Consider the following 27012-nt stretch of genomic DNA (forward strand, 5'->3'; position numbering starts at 1 on the left):
TCACTGCTGAGTGACCCAGACTCTGTCCTCTCTGCTTTCAGGTACTTTTCTACTTCGATCCACCCTTGGATCGCACCGGACACTTCTGCTTCACATCGCCTGCAGCTGCAACAGCTTCAAGCACCAAGAGCCTGCGTGTCAGAACCCGACGCCACTTCGACCCTGTGCACCCACGGCCTGTGGGTGAGGTAACATTGCAACGCCGGTGTACATACACTGGTACACACCTCTAGGGTCTGTGTCTAAAGTTTTGTGCCTCTAGGTTCAGCGGAAGTATCTTTTAATTCACTTTAACTAACTTTTACGCACCATTGACATTGCATTGGTGCGTGCCGCACTTTCCGTGCTGCACCCGTCTCCTGTGGGCTACTCCCGACTTCATCATTGCTAGTCCTGACTGCTCCCAGCGAATCTCTAGGCCCTAGGCCTAACCATTGTTCGAGAAGTGTTACTTATACCACTTTTTTAGTATATGGTCTGAGTGGCCACCCGCCCTCATCCATAATTGTGCAACTTTATATGTTTTACTGTGCTTTTGATTTAACGCTTGTGCCCCTTTCCTCATAAAGAGTACTGGGGAGTAATTTAGAAATAAATACATATATTTTTATAATATATACTTGTGTGGTGTCCTTTCATTTGATTACAGGATTGTATGTGGTAAAACAGCTCGCTTAACACGACCTCTTAAGTTAAGCCTTTAAGGCTGCTTAGTCCATGCTACCACTAGGATAGCTTGTCTAACAAGGTTGACTTACAACCAGACATCTTTGGGGTTTGTTTGGACTGATACCCAGTGGTTCCAGAATTGGAAACACTACATATCAGGCCAACTTCTCACATTGGTGTGCAGCGGTGCGGATTTGAGCTTGCTGTTTGTTTTACCATTGCAATCTTTATCAAATTGAAAGATCACATCAAGTACCTCTAGGTACATATAAATCAAAAGCTTAGCATATTAAGTTCTACTGAACTTAGTAGTTGTAGATTAAAGGGATTAGCACACCCTGACTACAACTCACTAGCAAGGAACAGTAGGAAACCACTTAGTGTAGGTAAGTGCATCACTTACACCTCACTAGCAGTCATGTCTGATACAGGTAGAGCCTCAGGCTATGCTCCTGTAATAGTTGATCCTATAGGGACAACATCCAGATATGACAACCTTAGCCACAAAGACCTGAGTGCCTTGTGCACAGCCAGGGGGCTAAAAAAGGGCAGAGGCCCTACCATTCCTTCCCTAGTAGCTCTCCTAGAAAAGGATGACCTAGATAAGGTGAGTCAGGCTCCCTTAGAATCAGGTGAAGGGATACACTCCCCTGAGAATGAGAATCTTCCAGAAGATGAAGAAGAGGAGGAGGAAGAGGAAGAGGAAGGCTCTGACTTAGAAGAGCCTGAAGATCAGGATCAGAGGGGAAACCAGGTACAGGTTGCCAGGCTTAACCAGGCCAACTTGGACCTACATGAGAATGGAGAGGGCCAGCACCACTCCAGATCTCATAACCAAATTCTCCCAGGCAACAGGAGGGTGAGATCTCAGTCAAGGGACTCTCATCTTTCTAGTGCCTCAAGAGAATCTCAAAGAGGGATGACTCCCTCCCAGAGAAAAGAGCATAGGGCCAGGATGAGGGCTGTCCAACTCCAAATAGAAAGGGAAGAGGTAGCCTTGGCTCAAGCTAAACTTGCTTTAGCAAGAGAAAGAAAATTGTGTGGCTTAGATGCCACTGGTGGCAGCAAAATTCCTAAAGAGAAACCCAGGTCCTATGATAGTAGAAACCTGACAAAGATTGTGCCCCCCTATCAGGAAGGGGATGACATCCACAAATGGATGACTGCTCTGGAGAGAGCCTGCATGGTACAGCAGGTTCCTGAGGAACAGTGGGCAGCAATCTTATGGTACTCCTTTTCAGAGAAAGGGAGAGATAGGCTCCTCACTGTCAGACATGAGGATGCCAGCAATTACAAAGTCCTGAAGAGTGTTCTAATAGATGGGTTTGGCTTAACCACTGAACAGTACAGGTTAAAGTTCAGAGACACCCAGAAGACACAGACTCAGGACTGGACTGATTTTGTTGATTGTGCAACTAAGGCTCTGGAGGGTTGGCTGAATGGCAGCAAAGTACATGACTTCACAGGATTGTATAATTTGATTTGATTATGAGGGAGCAGATCCTAAGTAATTGTCAGAACCAGCTCTTACACCAGCACCTGGTGGACTCAGATTTGACCTCTCCCCAAGAATTGGGAAAGAGGGCAGATAAATGGGTCAGAACCAGGATTAGGCCTAAGAATCAGGACAATAACCAGAAGAAGGAGTCTACCAAGCCTCAAGATAAGGGTGGGGATAAAAGTAAAGAAAAGACTTCCCCAGGGCCCCAAAACTCCAAGAATGGGGGTGGGTCCCAAGACACTTCATCCACAGAGAAAAAGCCTTATTGTCATGCCTGTAAACAGGTTGGGCATTACAAAACAGACAGCTGTTGTCCCAAGAATGGCAATAAAGAAAACATACCTCCAAAGCCAGCTCCAACACCTCCTGTTACTGTCAGCAGTAATACCCCAGGAAGTGGGAGCACACCCAGGAATCTGGGTGGGTTTACTTTTGGAGCCCAAGGGGACCCTGGCCTATCCAGGTCCCCATCCCCAAATGATCTTGTCTATGAGACTGGCATGGGGTTTGCCAACTTCTCTGTTTGCCCAAATACCTTGAGCAAATATAGACAAGAACCCATCATCAATGGTTTGAAAGTTGAAGCTTTTAGAGACACAGGGGCTAGCATCACCATGGTGGCTGACTGTATAGTCCCCTCTAAGCAACTTTTACCAGGTGCCACATACCAGGTAACAAACATTGATGGTATCCAAACAAATCATCCCATGGCAGTAGTAAGTCTCAGCTGGGGAGGTGTCATTGGCCCAAAGAGAGTGGCAGTGTCACCAAACTTGCCTGTAGACTGTCTACTGGGTAATGATTTGGAAATCTCAGCCTGGGCTGAGGTTGAGCAGGAAATCCATTCTAGAATAGTAAACTCCAATGGAAAGGTGAGTGGGGCTGTACTGGCTATAGCCCCAATTCAAGATGTCCTTCCTGAAAAGGTTGGTAGGGCTGAGCAACTCTCTGCCCCATCTTTACTAGAAGCTCTTCCAAAACAGAATAGCAAAGCTGTTATGATAACAGCAGAAACCCAAACTGAGTCTCCTCCTGAAAAGGTTGGTGGGGCTGTGATGGCCACAGCCCAAACTCAAACAGATATGTGTGTTGTGAAGCCTGAAATGATGGATCACTCCACCCAAACTGAGAGCATGGAGGAGGGAGAGAAATCTCCCCCTCACCAGACGGTAGGACAGGATCAGCCTCCTCAGGGAACTGATCTTACCCCTGATGAAGGAACTGCCCCAGAGGTTGTTAGGCCTGGCCTGACAGAGCCTCTGATGGCAGTGGACCCTTCTCAGGTGGGATCCAGTCTGGAGCAGGTAACCTGCCCCTCTCTACCTTGCCTTAGTCAGCCCAGGGCTGCAGAGGACAAGAAGGACAGTGAGACCCAGAGGGCCCCCTGTCAAATAAAGCACCCCCATCAACAGATTAGGGGCACCAAAACTAGTAGCCCTAGTAAGGTGAAAACTTTCAAAACTCCTGAGGGAGCCCCCTTAAAAGTAATTAGGGACCTCCCACAGATGGATTCTGTTGGGCACAGCCAAACCTGGGACCCAAAGGGCCCAAACCTGAACTGTCCCTCCAGCAAGCCATACAGAGGGACCCAGCCTCCAGCTTTAGGTAGCCAGAGGTTGACCCTGAGAGCTCAGTGCAACTCAGTTGAAGAAAGAAAGGCCCACATGGTGGAAGATAATTGGAGGAAGTTGAGCCCAAAATTAGTGGAGTCTCACTTCAATACTCCATATCCAAACCAGCCTTTAACTTTGCATAAACACACCCAAGGTAGTGATTCCCTATGGTGGAGACCCTCTAATACCCCTAGGGTGAGGGACTGCTTAGTGGACCATGAGACAGGGGGTACCCATGCTAGTGCAGGTACTTCCTTATATGGCCACTCAGGCAATAAAGGCTTACCTGGACAAGGATAGCCTTATCTCCTTTCGTTTGGGGGGGGGTTATGTAGGAAGGTGGCTACCTGACAATGGTTACCCCAGATTTTTTGCCTTGTGTTTAGCTGGTTTTCGACTTAGTTGGCCTGGTTCCCTGCTAATCAGGGCCCCAGGCTATCTGCTCTCTCTGTAAAATGGATTCCATGTACCCTAGGTACATACCACAATTGGAAATGGACTCCTTGTCAGCCCCTGTACCATGCACTATAGGTGCTCAGGGCATAGGTGCCACCAAGGCCTACCAGGGGCTGAAGCATAGCTTTTGCCACCCCTGGCTGGTTCTTAAATTGACACAACTGGCTGATCACTCAGCTGGGGCAAGTGGGTGTAATCACCCCTTGCTTAGATATAGTATACCTATATCTAAACCTATATCTGGACACATATATAGCCTGTAAGCCACTCCTATGGAAGGCCTCATCAATCCTGGAGGCAGAGTGCGTGGTTTTATGTGAGATGGAGCTCTGGCATGAGCTGAGCCTGTCTGCAGCTGTTGGGAACAACTCCCTAAGCTGATCCGGGATAATGCCATACCATATTTATTTATTTATTTATTTATTGACATTTGTAGAGCGCGGCGAATACCCGTGGGCGTCTCGGCGCTAGTTAAGGGATGGATCAGCAACTGGGGTAAAGAAGATATACAAGGCTATTGGTCAAATAACCACGTCTTTAGCTGTTTGCGGAATGTGAACAGGGAGGGACTTGCTTGGATATGTGCAGGAAGGGTGTTCCAGAGTCTATATACTCCATATACTCTTATACTCTTAAGCGCCTTATAATCCTCGCGGTTATATAGCAACTTTGGTTTGGCTTTATCAAAACATGTTGTGTAAGGTGTCATACGAATTGGAATACTACCCCCTCGCCAGTTCTGGCGACGGGGGTAGCATTCCACCCTTCTAGAGGGTGAAGACATGTTACTTTACTGAAACGCGGTTGATTTAAAATGAGCCTCAGATCCACAAAATGGATGCCCCTGCCACAGACACGGGTCTGGCCTCCTGCTGCTGACCGAAACTCGGCAGAGGAGGCCTGGACAAAGAGTTTCCTGTCACAGGGCGGTGTCAAACCACCCCAGACAGGAGATAGTGGATTGGAGTAGGGAGGTTTCAAAGAAACCAGACACTGCCTGGGGAGCACAAGGCTGCCCCTTGCATAATCCGGCCAAACCGGTTCTGGGGCCTCCCAGCCCCTGTCCCAGCGCGGCCAGGATCAAAGGAGAGGAGTGTAACCACCCCCTTCCTGGGTCCCACCCATAGGAGGGGACCTAGCAGGATGTCCAACCCCCCAGATTCGAATAAGAGGGGGAGCAGTGCCAATGCAACTCAGATCATCCTGAAGAAACATAAGAAACGAATTCTGGACCCTTCGACTTTCTACACGACGTTAGAAGACTGAAGAATCTCCCTTGTGGTCAAGGAGTGACCACCCTGTGCAAACAGGTACCAACCCGCCCTCGACCCTTGCTTTGTTGCAGTTCCCGCCGGAACTCGAGCGACAGAGATCGACGAGATCAAGCTTGCCTGCCTTCTACCTGCCCGATCCACAGTCCCTGCAGAGCTGAGACCAGTGGAGGCGACCGGAAGCGTGGGGCACGCCATCTTGAAAAGGCCACGAGACGCTGACCGTGCAGCCCACGAGTGATCCTCGAAGCTGTGCACCGGGGTTTGAGAAGCCCCAGCCCCGAGCTCCACTTGCACCAAAGCTCACCCCTCCACACTCGACGAGTGCTGCGTGGGGCCCTTCTGCTTGTGTGGGCTCGACGCGTTGGCCCGGTCACTTGCCAGCTGGCTTGTGGCCCCTGTGCCGACGAAACTTGAAATACGACTCGCTTTTCTGGTTGCTCCAGATCTGCACCAGCTCCTGTGAAAAGGAGCCCCCACTCTGACCCTCCTGGTTCGCGTGATAAGCAATCTCCCGGTTCCGCGTGGATTGCTTTTGCCAAGTGCTGTTTGCTGCAATCTTGAAGCCGACGGTGCTGACGGCGAGAGCCTACGTGGGACAGATCGTGACCCGCTCCTGGACGTCGCAGATGCCCCAGAGCCCACGTGACAGCGGAGAGAAGCCTATCGACAACCACCTGATTGCGCCCGACATTGCCTGGTTCCGTCCTGGTTCCACCCTGGTCACTGCTGAGTGACCCAGACTCTGTCCCCTCTGCTTTCAGGTACTTTTCTACTTCGATCCACCCTTGGATCGCACCGGACACTTCTGCTTCACATCGCCTGCAGCTGCAACAGCTTCAAGCACCAAGAGCCTGCGTGTCAGAACCCGACGCCACTTCGACCCTGTGCACCCACGGCCTGTGGGTGAGGTAACATTGCAACGCCGGTGTACATACACTGGTACACACCTCTAGGGTCTGTGTCTAAAGTTTTGTGCCTCTAGGTTCAGCGGAAGTATCTTTTAATTCACTTTAACTAACTTTTACGCACCATTGACATTGCATTGGTGCGCGCCGCACTTTCCGTGCTGCACCCGTCTCCTGTGGGCTACTCCCGACTTCATCATTGCTAGTCCTGACTGCTCCCAGCGAATCTCTAGGCCCTAGGCCTAACCATTGTTCGAGAAGTGTTACTTATACCACTTTTTTAGTATATGGTCTGAGTGGCCACCCGCCCTCATCCATAATTGTGCAACTTTATATGTTTTACTGTGCTTTTGATTTAACGCTTGTGCCCCTTTCCTCATAAAGAGTACTGGGGAGTAATTTAGAAATAAATACATATATTTTTATAATATATACTTGTGTGGTGTCCTTTCATTTGATTACAGGATTGTATGTGGTAAAACAGCTCGCTTAACACGACCTCTTAAGTTAAGCCTTTAAGGCTGCTTAGTCCATGCTACCACTAGGATAGCTTGTCTAACAAGGTTGACTTACAACCAGACATCTTTGGGGTTTGTTTGGACTGATACCCAGTGGTTCCAGAATTGGAAACACTACATATCAGGCCAACTTCTCACAATTATGAATTGTGATTTATCAACCACAGTGATAACCCCGGGTGAAGCTCCACATCTCAGAATTCTAAGTGTCTCTGACTATTATTTAGTCCACAAACACCTGCTAATTCCAGCCTGGAGACACTGCAGCCTTTACAGTGCTGGACAGTAGCATCGTCCAGCCCCCCACCGAAGCCTGCGATAGTCTGTGGGAACCAGTGTACCACTCTGGACAGGCACGAGCTTGCCCTAGACCATTTGCCTCCTCATCCACTCTTACGGGCTCTCCTGCTGTCACTTAGAGCCTGCTCAGTCCAGATTCCTGAGGGACCACTGAACGAACTAGGATTGCTCATTTTGCCGTACAGAGGCAAGCTTTGTGGAAGTCTTTGTACTTAAAACATGGGGCTCAGGACAACGTGTTAGACTTATCACCTTGCCATTCAACTCCTTAATGAACAAGATGTTGTCGGCCACAGGTTATCAATAGGATCTAGATCACTTGGCAAGCTGTGCCTGAGTCCGCGTTTTCCTCAGTCACCACCTCACTCTTCAAGAGGGAGACCTTTTTAGTGGAAAAAAACAAGCCATATTTGTAGGTTTTATCAAAGGCTAAGAAGTACCAATAACTTACTGGCAGGCCAGATGATAACAGCTGCCCCATCTCCAAGGGATGCATGACCCCCCAAGCTTTCCTCCCAAAATCACCCCTAATCTCTGGATTCTGTTGATGGTTTTGAGTAGATTGGTGCATCCACTTCCATAGCCATCTCCTTCAAGCCCCTCTCTGTCTCAGTCAGTGTCCCATCTCGGGTAAATGATTGAAAACAATTCTTTCACCTCCAGAAGCGGATCTTGGCATCACCTAAGCACAGTGATTGATGATGCCCTTTGATTTTGCAGAACCCCTATCTTCCTGTGTTTGTCATTATCACAGTAATCTCTCTTGGTTTACCAAACAAGACCAGCACTGCTAACCCCCATTAACTCCCTTTCTGTGATTGCAAAGGACTCTTTGCAGCCTCCACCTGTATAAGTCCAGCAAGGATGTCTCCAAGGATGCTTGCTGTGTAATGCTGGTCCTCATTCTCTGGCGGGCGTCCTTCTATCTTGGTTTCTCCATCAACTTTGCAAAATCCTCCGAAATACAGCAGTAACTTTTCTGTTCATATGAGTCTTTCTGGACACAGGTCTAGAGTGTTTTCAATTCCCTGCATCAGTGGCATCCACCAATGAGGCCATGGGCATCTTCCTAGAGTAGAGCTCCTTGACTAGGGGTGTGGCAAGAGCATTCCACTGCTAGAAAGACTGTCATTCATTAAAGAGGCAGGTTTCAATACACAAGCATGTGGTTGAGAATTTGAAAGTGCACTCTACTCGGTAGATACTGTCATGCTTTTCTCACGCTCCGGGTAGGAGTCAGGCCTGTAAACAGATGGATACTTGTAAGACCTACTGGGCTGCCATAGGTTCTTATATAATGGTAAAAAGTGCTAAACATGTAGCCTGGATCCAGCGGGCGTAATGAATACTTCTGCATTTCTCCTTATCCACAACCAGCCGTACACAGTTAGCAATAAGTTTAGTAACCATAGACCCGGGGGCAGATATACAGAAAATGAGAAAAAAAATAGCGGCACTGGATATTGCCAATCTAACTCTGCCTCTCCAACTCTGCACTCTCCTTGGCACTTACGTCTGTGTAGTAGTGTATACTAAAGACAAGGGGCCCGATTCACGGAACTAACCTAAGACAAAATCCTAAACTTACTACTTTTGGTATTCACAGAAGTTAGGATTTTGTCTTAAGACAAACTTAAGACAGACTTAAGACAGACTTAAGACAAAATCCTAACTTAAGTCTGTTTTAATTCTGTCTTAAGTTTGTCTTAAGACAAACTTAAGACAAAATCCTAACTTCTGTGAATACCAAAAGTAGTAAGTTTAGGATTTTGTCTTAAGTTAGTTCTGTGAATCGGGCCCAAGATCAATATCTTCAGTGGGTTCTCACCATATGGAACCATCCACCTCTTCAATTGCAGATATATTCATTCAGAGACTCTCAGTGTCACAGACTCTGTGTTTTGTGGGAACACTTACTTCTGAAACTAGAGCACAAACAGTTATTTGTTAAACTAATGTTTTTCAGACCTTTGACATAACTCTCAACTCGCCACTGTACCTCGCATCAACAAGACCACCATGGGAGGCAGATCCTTCTCATACCTGGCTGCTAAAACATGGAACTCACTCCCCACTTACCTTCGCCTCACTCAGAACCACCTAGCATTCAGAAAGCAACTTAAAACGTGGATATTTGACAAGTAATCCTCCTCCCCTCCCTAAGCGCCTTGAGACCCTCTGGGTATGTAGTGCGCTATATAAATTCTTTGACTTGACTTGACTGACTTGTTTGCAAGAAATCCTTCTGTTTTGTGGTGATGATCCACATTCCAGGTTGTCTTTTCATAAATTGTAACATAACAAGCATTCATCGGAATTATGTAGCTCACACTGATACCACTCAATCACTTCATTAAGACCAGTCACTGCCTTAACTATAATAATATGTGGTTTGTGACTACAACAAAGGTTTTTGAGGGTGAAAAGGATCCAGTCCATTCCCTCTTGTAGTGAAGCCCCCAAAACACCCAGCAAAAAATATATTTTCTCCTACGTCTCTCAGAAACCATACTTCAACTATTGAAGTTCATATGAAACATGACTTAGGGCCAGATGTATCAAAGGGTTTTACCCATTCTGTGCCTATGGGAAAATGTGTTCATAAATATGGCCGCTAATCCTTAAGAACAGTTCTCGGTACTTGCATTCCCTTTTCAAACATGCTTTCAATGAAACATCTTCTAACTCGAAGGCTTCAGCAAGAGCCATCTCGCAAAGACGTCACGAATCACAAGGAAACTTATACTCAACAAGTTTGGGATGTCTGCCACCATTTCCAACAACTATTGAGAGTTCCGCAGACATATGGAAAATGTGGTTTGTGATTGGGCACTGCTGGGTAGTGAGTTCTTCAGAGACGTGAACTCTTTACCAAGTGGTTCAATACTCCAGGACCTCTGCCAGCCTTTCCTTCCCCAGAATAATCTTAGCTATGACATTCATGCGCCCACCGAGCACTGCTAGAAGGTAAGCTAGACATCAGGGCCCATTAACAGGCACCCATAATTATTGCAATCTTCCTACAGGGTGATCAAACGAATTCTAACAGGTTGGATACACATTTTTTTTCGTGTGATAAGGCCTGCTGCTAAGCAGCACCTCACACTTGTTCCACTGCACCTGATGCAAAAGGGTTTCTTACGACATGAAGATGCTTTCATGGACGACAGCATCTCTTATCGCCATTACATTAACAAAGAACATAAGTAAACACCAAGGGGCATATTACCAACAAAGTGGCGAAGAGAGGTGTTAGCCGCCTTGGCTTAATGCCTCTCTTCGCCACTTCGGAAACGCTAGGCTGCACCATGTTGCCAAGGATATGGTGCAGGGTAAACATCGTTTACCACGAAGTTTTCACAACGCAGTACCTTTAGCACGCATCCCTTACAACGCAAGTCGTTACCACGACTTGCGCTGGAGGGCGCTAAAGGATAACAAATAGTACATTTACTATCCCAACACCTTCCCTAGGGTCCACGGGGACTGGTGTTAGAATAGTAAATTATACTATTCGAAATCTGCACCCCCAACGCAAGTCGTGGTAACGACTTGCGTTGTAAGGGATGCGTGGTAAAGGGATGCGTTGTGACGGTACGCGTTGTACCGTCATACATCCATGGTGCAGCCTAGCGTTTCCCCCTGCGATGGCGATAAGTTTTACAACTCAACGCCATCGCAGGCAGGGAAGGTTTGTTTATGTACAGGAAGGTGTTCCTTCCTGCACATAAACAAAGCTTAAATGCCATTTTGTAACTTACGTGTGCTGCTTCATGCAGCACACATATAAGTTACAAATTGGCATTTTTGAAAAGAGGTTTGTTTATGTACAGGAAGGGACACTTTCCTGTACATAAAGAAACCTTGGCATTTTGCTTTTTCCATGTGTGCTGCACAAGGCAGCACACATGGAAAAAGCAAAAACGAGGAGAAATGAAGCCTTTCTCCTCGTTTCGCCACCTTATGAACAGGTCTTTCCTGTTCTTAAATTAGGCGCTGCCACCTATTATCACCTCTCTTGATAAACGGTGGCAGCGTCGGAGTAAATGGGTGTTGCGGTGGAACGTCCACCGCAACACCCACTGCACGCCCCCTTTCACGATGAGTTTATTGTGAAAGGGGGCCTACTATCAAGGCAGCGTTACGTCAATTAACGTGGCTTTAAGCCACGTTAATTGACTTAACGCTGCCTTGATAATAGGGCGATGCAAATATTGCTGCGTTATCGGCAGAAAAGTGCCGATAAGGGGATCGATAATTTGCCCCCAAGCCTCTTTTGTTTTAAGGGAGTTGGCTGAATATGAGTTAAATGAGGAGATTTATCTACCAATTTCTCAGATCCCGTTCGGGGTGCACAGAACAGTGATGGGCTATTGGACCTTAACTATGGCAGGCTAGACCTGCAGGTCGAGTAACTTCAATAAACTACTCGCCTTCACCATATACTTCACCCGTAAAAGGGTCTCAAATTGTGTGATCATTGGCAAATATTTTATTTTACAGATTCGCCTTTTTCTTCATTCTCATATATGAGTGCACCTTCAAATATGTGAGTTCAGCATTTCAGCTGTACAAAACAAAACTATTTTCTTTGATTAAATAGACTAAACGTTTGTTTCAAGTGTAATTAAAATCTAGGCCACATATATGGTACACATGAACTCTGACCTTCCTCTCAGTTTACTGATCGCATTGCCATCAGAGCAGGGGCATGAGTGTTTCTCAGTCATGTTTAAACGCTCACTTTTAATAAATATATTACCATGGCATGATGTGGTAGTGCACTGTCATTTATAGAATGTAAATTTCGAAGAAATTTTTTTTAAAAAATCCCCGTTCCTTGCAGCTTTACTGATAAAACTATATAGTGTATTAGCAACAATCTGTGAAATTGGTTTTCAGAAAACATATTTATCATTTGCACATCACCAAGTAAAGTGTTCTGATTTGCTTTTCATCCTATTAAAATATTTCTTCATCACACAGAAGTACAAAAAATGGGCTTTAACAACTACAGAAATATATTTTGAAATGTTTGTACAATTGACTTAGTAGCTATTTAAATGTGTGTCAGGAAATCTGATACCCTACAGCCTTTCATTTCACACTTTGTACAGCATGTCAGACAGTTCACTTTACAAAATCCTAAAATTCTGCAGTCAGAGAAGAAAAGTAATTGTAAACTGACTACTGACCCCTGTCTTTGAAAACAGAGCAATTTGTTGATAAAGACTAGATTTAAAGGCATCTTTATTGCTCCTTCACTTTCTGACTGAACAGAACACAGTCATAGTCAACAGTAATACCTCAAAATAGCTCGACCTGATACCATCTGACTAGCCATAGCAAGTGGGCAACTAGCTTTTTCAAGGACTGTATGGAGGTTGTGGTTGTTTGACTCTGATGTTCCAGGGTCCGCCCTAAAATGGCTCCGCCAATTGAGCCAAGTATAACCCCTTCAGTAACTTATTCTCAGTAGTAGTGCTAAAGAGCAGTTATTGTCTTCTCAGGGAGGCAGTGTGGTGGTGCGCGAGTGTAGGGCACAACACTCACACAACAGCGTAATAAACAAATGTGTAACCCAGTGCTTGTATTTATAAGAAAGTTCTTCAATGTACACTAGAGTTTAATACTATAAATGTACAAAGCCAAATAAAACTTAATGTCACTGGGTGCTATTAGACTGTGCTGTAACGCCCTCTGCAGTCAGGCTGTGGATGCAGTAAAGAGACAGCGACTGTCCATGTAGTCCAGCACACACTTTCCATCACTAGTGAAAGGGACCTCATCCTCCCTGTGCTGTTGGACCCATGAGCAGATTTCAGCGCCAACGATCTCCAATCCTTTCAAACTACCCTCTCCTCCTACATGAGCATCATGTTGACTGTCCTTGAGTGTTTTGTCCACTTTCTTCTCTGAGTATCAAGGAGACTTAACTTCAGGTCCCTTCTGAGGTTCCACCGGCCCATCTTCAAAACCCATTCATCCCATACTACGCGCTCCTAAGTGCTTGGCTGACCATTGGTTACATTACAACCTATCAATACGCAGGTGGTACCCAGCTCCACCGCAGTGTGTCGTCAGCGCATCATTCGCCACCTCAGTTCCTTACTTAGTCACAGCGGTCTAGATTTACTAAGTATTACGCAAGTGCTCGTGCAGGACAGCAGAATTTGTGCCAGTGCAAAACATTATTAAATAACCCCCAAGAACTTACCAAGGCATGTTCAATTCTGTCTATGACACATTTACCCAGAGGGTTTCACCTTTCATTTAGGACCCATGTGACTAAGAAAGCAAATGACTTTTGAAACCAGTGGAGCCGCCTATAGAAAGTAACATCTGTCCTCACACTATCCAACTTTTGCAAAACCTTTGAAGCTTCCATGCTGTTTCACAATGACAGCGGAAACCCCCTGGTGTTTCAGCCATGAGTGGACCCCCACTAAACTCCATACTGCCCTACCTTATCACTGGCTTCAGAATATTTAAACACTTTGAACCCATCCACACAGTTCTGCACTTGCTCGAATTGCCAGCCCACATGAAATAAAATATGTGCTGTATCACCTAGAAAGGTCTCGATGCCAAGAAACCTGACTATGTTGCTTATTTATTTATTTATAAAGTTTTATATAGCGCGAACTAGATCCCGAAGGATAGCAACGCGCTTTACAGTAGGCAGAAAGAAAGAACAAGGGGGTAATGTGTTTTGGAGAAACATTTGCATGTACTGTTTAACTGCAGACCCTCGTCTAAAACAAATTTCCAGTGAAATGTGGCTCACATACCAGTTTATTTTCACCCCGGGGCTCATTGTAACTTAACAGCCAAGCCATCTTTTCTGAACTAGAACATATTTTTTGTACTGTTGGCACTTCTCCAAAAGACAACATATGACAGAGAATGTTGCATACGTTCAACTCAGATAACCTTAACAAATCCACCATCCATAAACCTAACAGCCCTAACTATTAGAAGAAACATTCAAACTTAACAAAACAGACAAGAACAACTTTTATTCACCTAAAAAAGTTCAGGTAGGCAAAGCCGACTGGTGCTCTCAAACAGCCCTCTTAGCTTCACCGATTTTTTAATCTAGAGAGAAAGGAAGGAATCATAAAAAGTAATATTTCAGCTATGAAGCTAGGCTCTGGGATGACTTCCCTCCTCACCTAAGATTGTTCTCATCAGTTACTCAGTTCAGGAAGTATCTAAACTTTCATGTGTATGCAGATTTACCTGTCCCACCACTTACTTCCTCAGCTAATACCCTCAAAGTCACATTGATTGATCTATATGCATTGGTTGCCAAATAACTGAAAGCTCTCCAACAGTGTTTCTGATCAGAACTGACCGAGGTGCCGTGACATGGTCACCATATTGTGGCACAACATCCACACTGAGACATAGCTGTAATTCCTGTCTTTGAAGCACATTCATTTGTGTAGATGCTTATTTTCCTTACTCCAGCCTCATCACATTCCTGTCTCATTGCATGTAAAAAGTGTGGTCATAGAGGTAAAGTTTTGAACAAGTCAGTGTCTGTCCACCTTTTTCTTTTCTAGGTTTTGGCCTCGGAGCCAGCCGGACAATGTCGGCAATGAAGACTGCGTTACCCTCTCTGCGGATATGTCCTGGAATGATGACAAGTGCTGGTGGCTGTACAGGAGCGTGTGTGAGAAGCTCGCCAGCGTGCTCTATATCAAGTCTGGGCACATCAACTCTTAGAGTCCCACCACCTGTCGCAGCTCGGCCAATGCTCTGGAAAAATAACCCTAGGTGGTCAACACCCCCTGTCCTGTTTGGAACAATAGCACCTAATAAAAAGACTCTGACTACTCTGCCTAACAACTTCTCCACCCTGCTGAAAAAGACTCACCTACCCTACTAATAATAGTTATGCCACCCTTCAAGAAAGCAATAAATAAGCTTTATGTCCACAGCAAGCAACCAACCCCCGGATGCGTCACTGTACAACAGTACAAACAACAGTACTGACAAAGTTATTAACCTCTTCGCTGCGGATGACGAGCTCAGCTCGTCATCAGCTACGGTGGTCGTGTGCTGATGACGAGCTGAGCTCGTCATGTAACGCGGCTTTTTTTAATTTGCCGCACGCAGCGGGAAAAGCCGCCGCAGCGTTGCGGCTAAAGAAGTGAGCCATCACCCATTTCAACAAACAACTCCCTCTGCGACACTGCTAAACAAGACTGCGCACCACCCTGCTGACTTGACTCCCTTTTATAATGCCCTGCAAGTGTCCCTCTGCAGGAGAACCTACAGATATTGGGATCTCCGGTGTGTACTTAGTAAGGCTCTCAAACCCCCACTCAATAAAACACCAACTCCTACTCACCCTACCACTCAAGACCTGGCTCATTAGAGCTCTGCATCGCCCTAGTGTGAATCCTGAACACCATAGTGTAACAACCACAACAAATCAAAGTCCCTTCCACCCAGCTGAAAATGCTCCCGCCATCCACTTAACCCCAGCCAGAAAACACCCATGTGGAACCTGAAAACTTGACTTCCAACCATTGAACAAGACCCCACCAAAACACATTTGTATGTTGTACATACTGCAGATACTGTAAATTTAAAAAGCTCCCCTACACCAAACCACAAAGGGTGCAAGTTTCTTTTCTGACAAACGCCCTGCTGACAAGCCCACTGACCAATTCTCCATACCTTGTTGATGACATGCGAAATCCTGACGCTCACCCCGAACAAGGCTCTCTTCTCTGACGCTTAAGCTAGGCTAACACTGCTGTTAGTACATCTCTTCAGCACCAGCAAACCTACCAAGGCTGAAGAATGGGTATCCCCTAATCTGGGGTGTAATGCTTGCCCACACAGCCATTCAGGGCTATACCCGGCCGAACAAGACTGGTCAACCATCGGCTGAGCAGGAGTCCCTGAAAGCACATTGAGCAAGATTACTCACCACATTAGGGCACCTTGTTACCCACAGAGGCCAAACAATTACCCACCTTCTCGCAGAAGGCCCCAACCCGCAGAGTGAGGCTATACACATTGTTGAGCGAAACTATACCTACCAACCCCAGAGACCCCTCAAAAGCTACACCGCTGGCTGGAAAGGAAACGTGAGCAAGAACATGTTGGAGCGTTTGAAGACCACCTTCAGGATAATCCTGCCTCTTGGGTGGTCAATACGGACAAGTTTGTGACCTCTGACTTGCACCGGTGATGCTTACTCTAGTGCGTCTGGTTGATTCTTCCTGGTTGATTCTAGTTAGTTCTCTTCTTTCCCTTTGACCTGTAGCAATGAGTTATAATAACCTTCTAATAAGTAAAGAAAAATTGTATTTTCTCAGAAAATGTGTCCTGCTACTAGAGTTGCTGCTGTCCAATGATATAAGAACACATTAAAGACACATTTCTGTTAAAAAGCAACACTGTTTAAGTGCTCTTATTTTTTTTACTTCAGCTGTCTATATTTTATAAAATTATTTTGAACACTTGACTTTGCCATTGCTTTATTTGTTAGTTCTTCTTGAAGGCTTTGTTCATGTCACAAAGGTGCTAAAGGGGAGAGGATGTAGCCTTAGGGCTAGAGCAGTCGGCTTTGAAACTGGGGGAATCGGGTTCGAGTCTCGGCAACCATGCTTAACGTCCTGTGATTCTGGGCAAATGACTTAATCTCCCCGTGCCTAACAAAAATTAATGTGTCCATCTGTAACAAAACTGGTGCTCATATAAAGCGCTCTGATACCCGATTTCTCAGGTCTATTTTGCGCTATATAAAACTCTAAAACAAATTTTAAAAAAATTAAAAGGCACCTCTCCTCAGTGAGCAATAAGGACTCTCCCTGTGTCCTGTACCTACCACCTACTCCAGACCCCATTTCTCTCTAGGGAGCCTTGAATCGTCAAATCATTTACTCCCCTTCCAAGGCTACCTATAGTGAGATTTGGTTCTGGACTTGGAATCCTGATGCATACAGGCAGGCGTGCAACACCCATTGGGCTCACGGGGCTTCAGCCCCCCGTCGTGTGTCAGCCCGGGCTGACACAGCTTTGCTGGCTGGCGACCATCAAATTGCAGCCGCACCCGAGTACTTAACAGGTCTTTAAAAGACCATTTAATTGTAAATTAGACGTTTGTTGTGTTTTCACTCCTTCTTTCAGTCACTTTGTCTATGGTTGGAAGAATGAGCCCCCCCAAAATATCCCCCCCGCCCCCCCCCCCCGAAATTTGGCTCTAGTTGCCCGCCTGCATACAGGGGACTATCAATCGCAGACCACAACTGTCATGATCTTGCAGTCCTATTGCTTTTCGGGTTTGTGCACGCGATTGCCCTTCAATCAATCAGGGTTTTGTGGAGCGCACTACTCACCTGTGAGGGTATCAAGGCGCTAGGGGAGGGTGTGGGTAGCTCTGTTCTCTTTACTACTTTTTCTCCAACACCGTGGAGGAGGCGGCAGTTATGACACTCGTGGAGGGTACGCAGCAGAGTAGGATAGGATAGGATAGGATAGAAAGTTTATAAAGCGCTCGATTGCCGTGGCGTCTTGGCACTAGTGTGTGTGAAACCAAATCCAAACCATAGCTTATGCCAGCCTAAGTTACGAAAAGCAGCTTCTTCAAATTCTTCCTAAACAGCCTCATATCTGGTTGGAATCTCATATCCAGAGGTAGTCTATTCCACAGGTGTGCTGCCCCGTTGGATAGCGTCCTACCTCCCCATCTGGCCCGTTTAACCCTGAAAGTCTTAAGAAGCCCTAGATTAGTAGATCTGAGATGACGTGAGGGAACATAGGGCGTGAATAATTTAGAACCTTCATCGGCACCCTTTTCATAGAGTGCCTTATGAACCAGGCACACAGCTTTAAAATCAACACGCTGCTGTACTGGAAGCCAATGCAATGATTTAATGCCAGCTGAGGTTGGGCAGCCCCTAGGAATGTTCAGAAGCAACCTTGCTGCTGCATTCTAAAGGGACTGGAGCTTTCCCATCTGCTTTATATCTATGCCATAAACAGGGCGTTGCAGTAATCCAATTTGGAGAGAAAAAGACTCACCATCACCGTCTTCTGGAGGTCACGTGAGATGAATGGAAAAATCTTTCTTAAGGTTTTTAGGAGAAAGAAACAGGACGATGTCAAACTATTGACCTGGGTAGAGAAATGTAACTTATCATCGAAGATGACCCGCAGGTTCCTAACCTTAGAGACAGGGACCGGACATTTCCCTGCCTCGACTGGCCACCATGAGTCATTCCATACGGGGGTCCCCCTTCAAAGTCGATCACCTCCGTTTTGTCCGTATTAATCTTCAAAAAATTATGGTTCATCCAGACAATGATCTCGATAGGCAGGCGTGGAATTTAGCAGCTGTGACCTCAGGCTGTTTACAGATGGAAATAACAAGCTGTGAGTCATCAGCATAAGATACCAGCACGAAACCATGTCTTCTGATGAGCCTCGCTAACGGGGTGACATATATATTGAACAGTGTGGGGGATAAAGATGATCCCTGTGGGACCCTGCATGGAAGATGAAAACTCTTGGACTCCAGACCATCCCAAATCAAATTTTGTTCCCTACCCTCCAAAAAGGAAGCGAGCAAGGCAAGGGCGGTGTCCTCAACCCCCAGATCCTTCAGCCGCTGCACTAACACCGTGTGATTCACCGTGTCAAATGCTGCCGATAGGTCTAGGAGTATGAGGACCACCCTGCCCCCTTCCTGAACCACCCGCTGAATTTCCTCAGTTGCGACAACCAAGGCCGATTCGGTGGAATGACAGGCGCGAAAGCCATGTTGGGTGGAGTCTAGTAGCTTGTAAGAATTTAAATAGTCACTCAGCACTTTGTTCAGTGATTTCTCAATGACCTTTGCCACCATGGGTAGTCCTACAATCGGACGGTAATTCTTTAGTACCTCCGGATTCAGGTTGGGTTTTTTAAGTAAAGACCTAATGGCCACATTGATCCTGTTGTCAATACTTGATTAATGAGGGGCGTCAGCTTTTCACAAATCTTCTTAGGGCCTAGCTGCATAATGGCCGGGGGGCAAGGGTCTCTAGGAGAGCATGATTTTATAGAGAGGAGCAGCTTTTGCACCTCCTCCTTTGGCAATTCTGGGAAGCAGGATAACTTGCACTGCGTCAGCAGCCGATTATCCTCTTCCTTATGTCTGGTGGCAACCTGGGGTCCCTGTGCATTTAGAAGGTCTTCATATATCACTTGCACCTTGTTTTGAAAGAAAAGGGCCAGATTGTTACACAGCTTCTGGTCTGCCTTAAAAGCTTTTTTCTGCTGAGGTTTTGCCAAAGAATTGACCACTCTAAAAAGTTCTTTATTAGAATTGGTTGCGTCTCTAATTTTGGTGGTAAAATATTGCTCCTTAGCGGCGATTATCTCATTCTTATATTTCTGCAGTGCAAGGTTATAAATTGTTTCAGTAGAGCAGTACATTTCTGGTCTCAACGATAATGTGTGTTTTTGGGTGGTCCTAGACGGGGCATGCGCACACAGCAATCTATCTGAATGATTATGCTTTCCCTGGTCCCGACCCTTCCCAGCTGTCTCAGTGATTGGCCACTTATAAAAAGCGTCTGAACAGAATGTGCTTTGTCTCACTGCTGTCTAACCTTCCTGGGAGGAACATTGTATCCGACCCTTCTGGTATCAGCTATGCTGAAGTTCTTTAGCTGTTCTCCTGACTTTTCCAGCCTTCATTGATTCCTTCGTATCAAGTTCTCATCCTCTGGGGTTTTCATTATTTTCCTTACCATATTCTCTCTTTTGATTAATTTTCCTCAATACTTCATTATAGTACTGCTGCCGGCTACTACTGATTCAGTTGTTATAAAATTTACATCTATTTTTTGGGATTGTTTGTAGAGTAATTGAGTATATTGAAAGGGCTGTTTTGTAGTTTACCATGGACCCTATTTAGGGGTCATAGGTATGACCCGGGCACTGCCTTTGGGGACCCTACCCTCAGAGGTGGCAAAATCCATGGCAGGAACACAGTAGCAGCTGATAGTTATCGACATTGGGTCTCCACCCTCTTTCTGTTTGTGCCCCATTTTTTATTGTACTACTTGTAAATAATAGTCTACTTTTCAATGATAACATTGGAATGTTGGGAGCTCCATTGAAAACAATGGAGTAGCTCCGGGCTTATAATGGCTGGTATAAGCCCAGAGCTCGAAGATTCCAATGTTTCCCTCTTCGCCAGTTGTCGTGTCTTCGGACTTCAAGCACGACAGGAGTCATCAACTTGGATAAGGTATCTTTATTCATATGTGGTACAGCGGGTTGACCCACGTCTTGTCTTGTCCCCAGTTCCCCTTTGTCTGCCCCTTGTCCAACCCCTGACCGGAACTGGTGTCCGGTTTCTTGCCCCCTCCCACCAGTCATTGTCCAGGGTCCTAGTGCCCTGTGTCCAGGTCACAACATCTTCTTTGTTCACAGCTGTGGCTGTGAACAAAGGCTTCAGGAAGCCTGAGGGGATTTTAATCCCCTCGCGCTCCCTGAAGCTTTTGTTTTATTTGTTAGAATATTCTGCCCTCTGGTGGCAGAATGCTCTAATAGCCTTATAGCCCTTCGTAGCTGGGCTATACCGGCTATTAAAGTCCCACTCCCTTGTTAAAGGCCAGAGCCGAAGCTGGAGCGGGCCTTTAATCGCCGGTATTGCCCGCTAAGGCAGGCTATAACACTATATTATTTCATAAAAATGAAGCACCGGGAGCTGGAATGGGACATTCACTAATACCAGAGGTAAGTAAAATAAAATGTTTTTAAATGTATAGTGTGTGTGTGCCGGTGTAAGTGTGCATATGTGGGCGTGCAGTTCAGTTTCTATTTGTGAGCGTATGTGTGTGAGTGAAAGTAATTTAATATGTGAGAGCTACGAGTAAGGATGAGTCAGAGTAAAAATAATAGAGTAAGAGTGAGGGCAATTAAGTATGAAAGTATGAGTGAGTGAGAGGGACTGAGAGAGTGTGAATGAATTCGTGAGAATTAGAAGAATGGGTGAGAATGAGTGAGAATAATAGTGATGGGAAATGAGTGATGGTGTGAAAGTGTGAGTGAGAGTAACTGAGTGAAAATACTTTAAGGAGTGCGAGTAAGAAAGAGTGAGTGAGAATGAGTATGAGTGAATGTAATTGAGTGTGAGTGAGAATGTGGGATTACGCTTGGGCAACTGCTGTTGGCTTTAGTGCACTGAAGGCCATTCTTGGCTTATAGATGCACCCATGGACAGCTTGAGCGGGCATACTAGAAGCAATTACTAGCATGACCGGCACCAGCGAGAAAACACTGGCACCGGGAATTGGCGGTAATTCCCGGCACAATGGGTACCAATGGTAAAAAATACTGGCACGCTACATGTATATGGAACACCCACTGCACAATGCTGGCACATTGGTGATATTTGGCATGGAGCACACATGGAAAAATGCTGGTGCAGGCCTACTGATGGTAATATTTGGAATGGAGCACCCATGGCAAAATGCTGGTGCGGGCACATTGTAGGGAATTCTTGTTGTAAGAGAGAACAACCATGAAATATTGGAGGGGAGCAATAATGACAAAGTGCCAGCCATGACATAATAGAAATAATATTTGATATAAGGATTATCCATCTATATAGATAGCACCAATGGCAGCATTGTGGCACTGGCATATAGTATGTCATTGTTGGCGTACGAGACAGGGCATGGCATATGTAGGCCACCCATGACGAAATGGTAGAACCGGCACAAGAAGGTCATTGTTGACATATGGGAGCACTCATTGCACATTTTGAAAAAATGGTGTCAACTCACGAGGGTGCCTGGTTCAATTGACTTAATACACCATGAAAGGACTTGAATATTTAATGAGTGCCCTTTCAGAGCCTATGGTGATAGCAAATGTATGTGAATATTGTGCTTTAAAAGAACTATTTTGCCCCATTTGTTCAAAAAATATCTTGGGGACCCACCCCCTTGAAGCCTCCTTATAAGAGGAAAGTTTACTGACTTAATCTAATTGCTGCAATTCAGAGCATGTATGACGCCGCACCGTAGAAGAACAGAAGGTAAATGTGTCTTGATGAGCACAGTTTATGTTTTGCAGTTTCTACAAAGTGCTACATTTTAGGTTTTCTAATATAAATTCAGCAGTGCAATTTCCACACTTCTGTTTGGAAAAAAAATGAATCAATAAACAAAAACATTTTAAACGTTGTTCCCATGTTTCATTATTGTGAATACATGAGAAATTATGTATTTGACTAAACCCTACACCTCTGTGCTTTTTAAGGTTGACAGTGCCCTGCAAATTAACAAAAGTCAAATGTATTAACAATAAGGGAAAATGTAGGCCGAAAACATAGTTCATATTCAATGCATGGTCTATGTCAATTAATACATGTGAATATAACTAGTATTGTTTTAATCAAATCAGTACATTTCTTAAAACACATCTCTCTGTGGTAAACATTAGGGGAACTATTCAATCTTGACAGTTTGTGGTATAAATTATTCTGACAGAGAACTTCTAAACACAGTTTCCTCACCTTTTGAATATTCTCCAGAAGTCAGACTGGATCCAAAAACACTTTTTTCAGCAGTACCTCTGCTTGCCGGTAGGTTGCACTGAGCAGCTATACACGGACGATGTTCCTCTTCAGAAATGACATGTGCCACTCCCCCGCTGATGTTAGTTCCTTTCTTTCCGCACCACCAGACAGGCTCCTGGAGCCATCTCTCGTCTCTTAGAGACAATTTACCTCAAACTTTTGTCTGTGTGCAAGGAAAGAGTCACCTCCCAAAATGACAGGTTTTATGTCTTTTAACCCCTTCCATGTTGCCGTCGGCCATTGGCCGACGGCAGCACTACCTCGCTGGTGCTGCCGTCGGCCAATGGCCGACGCGGACCCGCCCGTTTTGCGGAAGTGCCGCACTTCTGCAAAATCGGCGGCGCAGCCAACGGGTTAAGGACTGTCAATCAAATGTCTGTGGCAGATCCTCATCAGGTTTGTCTGTGGTCAGGCCACAACTCTAAGGACTTTAGTGACTGCGCGTCAACGACCTCAAAGGCCATACGAAACCTCAAGACAAAACTGTCGCCAAGCACCTGAAGACTCCGCTGCGCAAAATCGAAGGGTCAAATCGAAGGGCCAGTCCCGGCTCTGTTCCCGGTCCAGAAGACACAGGAGTTGATCCCAAGGTTGATTGTGTCCTTACAAAACTTAAAACATGTACTTTTGAGAGGAGATATTTCTCTTGCACACAGAAAAAAAACTGAGGTCAATTGTCTCAAAGAGATGAGATGTAGCTCCTGATGCGCATCTGGTGGCCTGGAAAGAAAGTAACTCATGTCAGGGCACAGGAGTGGGGCCTATACAGGCTGGGGAATATTCAATAGGTGAGGAATCTGCAGTTAAGAAGAGTCTCTGCAAGAAAGAGCGTTACTGACGCTAAGTAACTTGTTCTTAAAGTTCTCAGTGGTGTTCTGTGGCACTATATCCTCTTCAGATGATCAGATTCTTTTTCATGAAATGCAAAGAGAAATAAGTAATGTTTCCCTGGCATATAATGCAGCGCCCTCATATAGGTTTTTATCTAAAATAGACATCTGTCTGTGTTGTGTTGTTATAATAATCAGGCAGTTATTATGGAACTTCTGCTATGAGATGTCTTCAACATTAAGGTCAAGTGACATCACTTCCTGGGAAGATTCAGGGTCTAAGGTCATACAATATCACTCTTGTGATGTCACTATTGCTACTCCTGGCATATTGATGAATCAATGCCCATGTTGTTTATTTCTTCTCTAAATCCTGTCTCATATGTCATTTTAGCTTGGAGCACTGTGGATAGGTGATTGCCATTGAATTTACACCTCTTCTACGTTGAGTGTCCTGGTTTAACGTCTTTCTTTTCTTATAGTTGCAAAATGTCCTTCAGGACATATTATAGAAATAGTGGAAGGGTTTCTAGTTTGCCTGAACTTTCTCTGAACTTTCCCATCGCGGAGCATGCTAAGGAACTCCTTACTATATAGTAAGCTCTTTACCCCCCCCCCCCCCCCCCCCCCACCTACTCCAGCCCCACAAACCCCACTGAGTTTCCTTCTGGTATAATCATTTCAGTTCCCCCTTTTGTCCATCCCATGCCTTTTAGGTCTGACATGAAAGCACATCTTTCTGCAAAAACGGCTGTTACCACTTAGGAAAATGCATTGAGGAGGTGTTTACCACACCCTAAGGTATATTGGTCTCACGCTTCATGCTGTGGGTTGTTTGGTGTATGATTTCACCTCGCATGGAGTGCTTGCATTGGAATAATGAGTACTATTTTACATTTTAAAAGTACCCACTACCTTCACACCGTCACATTGAAACCTTTATCTAATACAAGCAATTTAAACATAATTATTTTTTCAATTTCCGCGTCCATTTTATACATGGTTTGGTAAGCGCTCAACTGCCTGCCTGCCTGACCTTAAGATGGCTGTCACAGTGACATATCCATTTGAAGATCCTTGTATTGTAGATCAACCAGCTAACATCATTGAACATTTAAAGTGTGGGTCAAGTGAGTGTAGTTAGCTAACAGATCCCTCTTGAGAATACCGTAGTAAAGGAATGTTAACACTACACACTTCTACATCGCGCACCACCTCTTTAGGGCAGTTGTGGTCTGCTGGCACTGATGTGGCCAATGAACTTTAAGACCTCCTTATCTCACTCTTCCCATCAGTTGCATGATGGAGCATTCTTAAAGCAGGCACATAGCACTGAGAACTGGTGGGCTGTGTTTCTGCAGACTTGTTGGAGGTATGTATTTATATATTTAACAGCATGACAGCATGTTTCTATATGACCAGTTCAGAACACTTATACACCACAGTGATGGTGACATAGTGGAGTAAGTTCCCACTTTAGATAGTAGGCAAAATAGTACTTCAATGTATAGTGCCACATTAGTGTTAGAACCTCGATGGATCACGACACTTGTAGACGTCCAGTCACATGTGGAGGGGGTCATTTATTTCGGGGTGGCCGGGGAAGAGGGACAGAGGGTTGCTAGGCATACATTGTCCAATGTACCTCAAGCTGAGCAGCTCACTTAAGCTCTCTGTGATTAGTCCAGAGCAACTCTAAGTCCAAAGGCTTTCCAACACATTTCTTACATTTGATACTGGCATGGCATATTGTAAGATTAGTATTCGATCTGAAGCATGTTGTGCAAAATTAGTGTTGGCCAGCTTTGTAGGCCTCATTACCTTTTTCAGGAAGACATGGCATGGGCCAGTGCAGCTGTTTCAGAAATAATATTGCTTCCTTTATAAGTACATACCTCAGCAAAAGAGCCAAATTAAAACCTGGCCTAGTGTGGTGATGCTGCGTTGCCATGTTAAGGAATTTAAGTGATTGTTGAGACAGAGAAAGCCACTGCCAGTAAATAAAGAGCGATGGCAGGCTCTAGTAATATGCTAACCCATGAAGGGGGGCATGGCTCCAAGGCCAATATTGGTAACCCACGATCAAACGTGTTGATTTGGCGATTTACCAGCCCTGCACTTCACCCTAGGCTGGAGATCCCAGAATCTCCTGCCTCATACCAAGGAATGTCAATGGACAGGAATAGACAATTTCCTTAAATGGAAAAGGGGGAAATTAGAATGCACCCCATTTCAATTGGCTGCTTCAAATTTGGTGTCCCTTCCTCAAGACATGAGCTGCATGGACCTCCTGTAAACACAGTGTGCAAATGAAGGCCCATGACAGGCTGTAGGCACATGCATAACATCTCTGTCAATGCAGATACCCCTGTGCAGCCTATTGTGTGTGGCACAATCGTTCACACGTCACGTCAAGCCTTGGATAAGGCTCTTACTAACATGTAACTGATCCTTTCCCGGTGCTTGATTTGAACCAGTGGTTGCAGGTGGGGCCCACCAAAACTCATTTTTGGGGACGAGGATTTTCTTTTTCATTCAATAGACTTTGATCCACAACTGAGAAGCAGCAGAAAAGGGGCAAAGGGAAAAAGTAGGGATGAAAAGGAACCTGCAGGGGTGAGATAAACGAATAGGGAGTGTATGGTGGTGGATGAAAGAGCCGTGAGATGAACCAAGACTAGACAGCCTTGGCATTCGGCAACAAAGCATGGAGCAGCACCAGGCGTGTGCGTCTGTGAAAAACCTTTGGGCACCAGCATTTATTATTTTACAAGTTAAGCACTAACCTTTCCCATCCTCTCTAGTATTTCATCAGCAGGCCTGATGCTCCTTCCCCGTGTGGGGTCTATAGGTCAGTCAGCCTTTGGAAGAGGAGGAAAAGTGAGGACTGGGGTACTGGAGAAGGCCATGAAGTGAAAAGAGAAAAGAAAAGAAAGAGAGGTGGAAAGAACATGAGGAGAGAGCAGCACTGGTACTACAGAAAAAAAGAGATAGAGGGTAGAAGATCCAGGTGGATAAACCAGAGAAAATGAAAAGGACAAGAGAAAAAAAGAATGTGTGGTGTAAGGAAAAAAATGGAAGAGTGGTAGGAGAAAAAGAAAACATTAAGGAGGGGTAAATGGAGAAAGTTGTGACAGTAGAATTCTCTTAAAGATAGAAGTGCTTTCATCAACAGCTCCAAGTCTTGTAATACATTTTATATATTACAATAGTACTACTAAATACATTACAAAACGCTATTCTTCAATACCTTTCATTAATTTAAATATATTAAATTAAATAAAAATATTTCCTCTAAAGTTTAAATTTAAAAATAAATTCCCACCTAAAGTAAAAAAATTAAAG

The 27012-nt window shown here is 45.2% G+C and overlaps 1 protein-coding gene across 1 annotated transcript in view; it reads left to right on the plus strand.

Moving 5' to 3' along the window:
- LOC147706458 (uncharacterized) overlaps nt 1-15150 on the plus strand; it is a 78273-nt gene extending 63123 nt beyond the window's left edge. The window contains exon 6 of the mRNA XM_086929084.1: nt 14805-15150. Coding sequence (XP_086785210.1) covers nt 14805-14967 — 163 coding nt within the window. The 3' untranslated portion in view covers nt 14968-15150. The remainder of the gene's footprint in view (nt 1-14804) is intronic.
- The last annotated feature ends 11862 nt before the right edge of the window (nt 15151-27012 follow it).

This window comes from Lissotriton vulgaris, chromosome 7 (assembly GCF_964263255.1).
Source record: "Lissotriton vulgaris chromosome 7, aLisVul1.2, whole genome shotgun sequence".
Lineage (NCBI taxonomy): Eukaryota > Metazoa > Chordata > Amphibia > Caudata > Salamandridae > Lissotriton > Lissotriton vulgaris.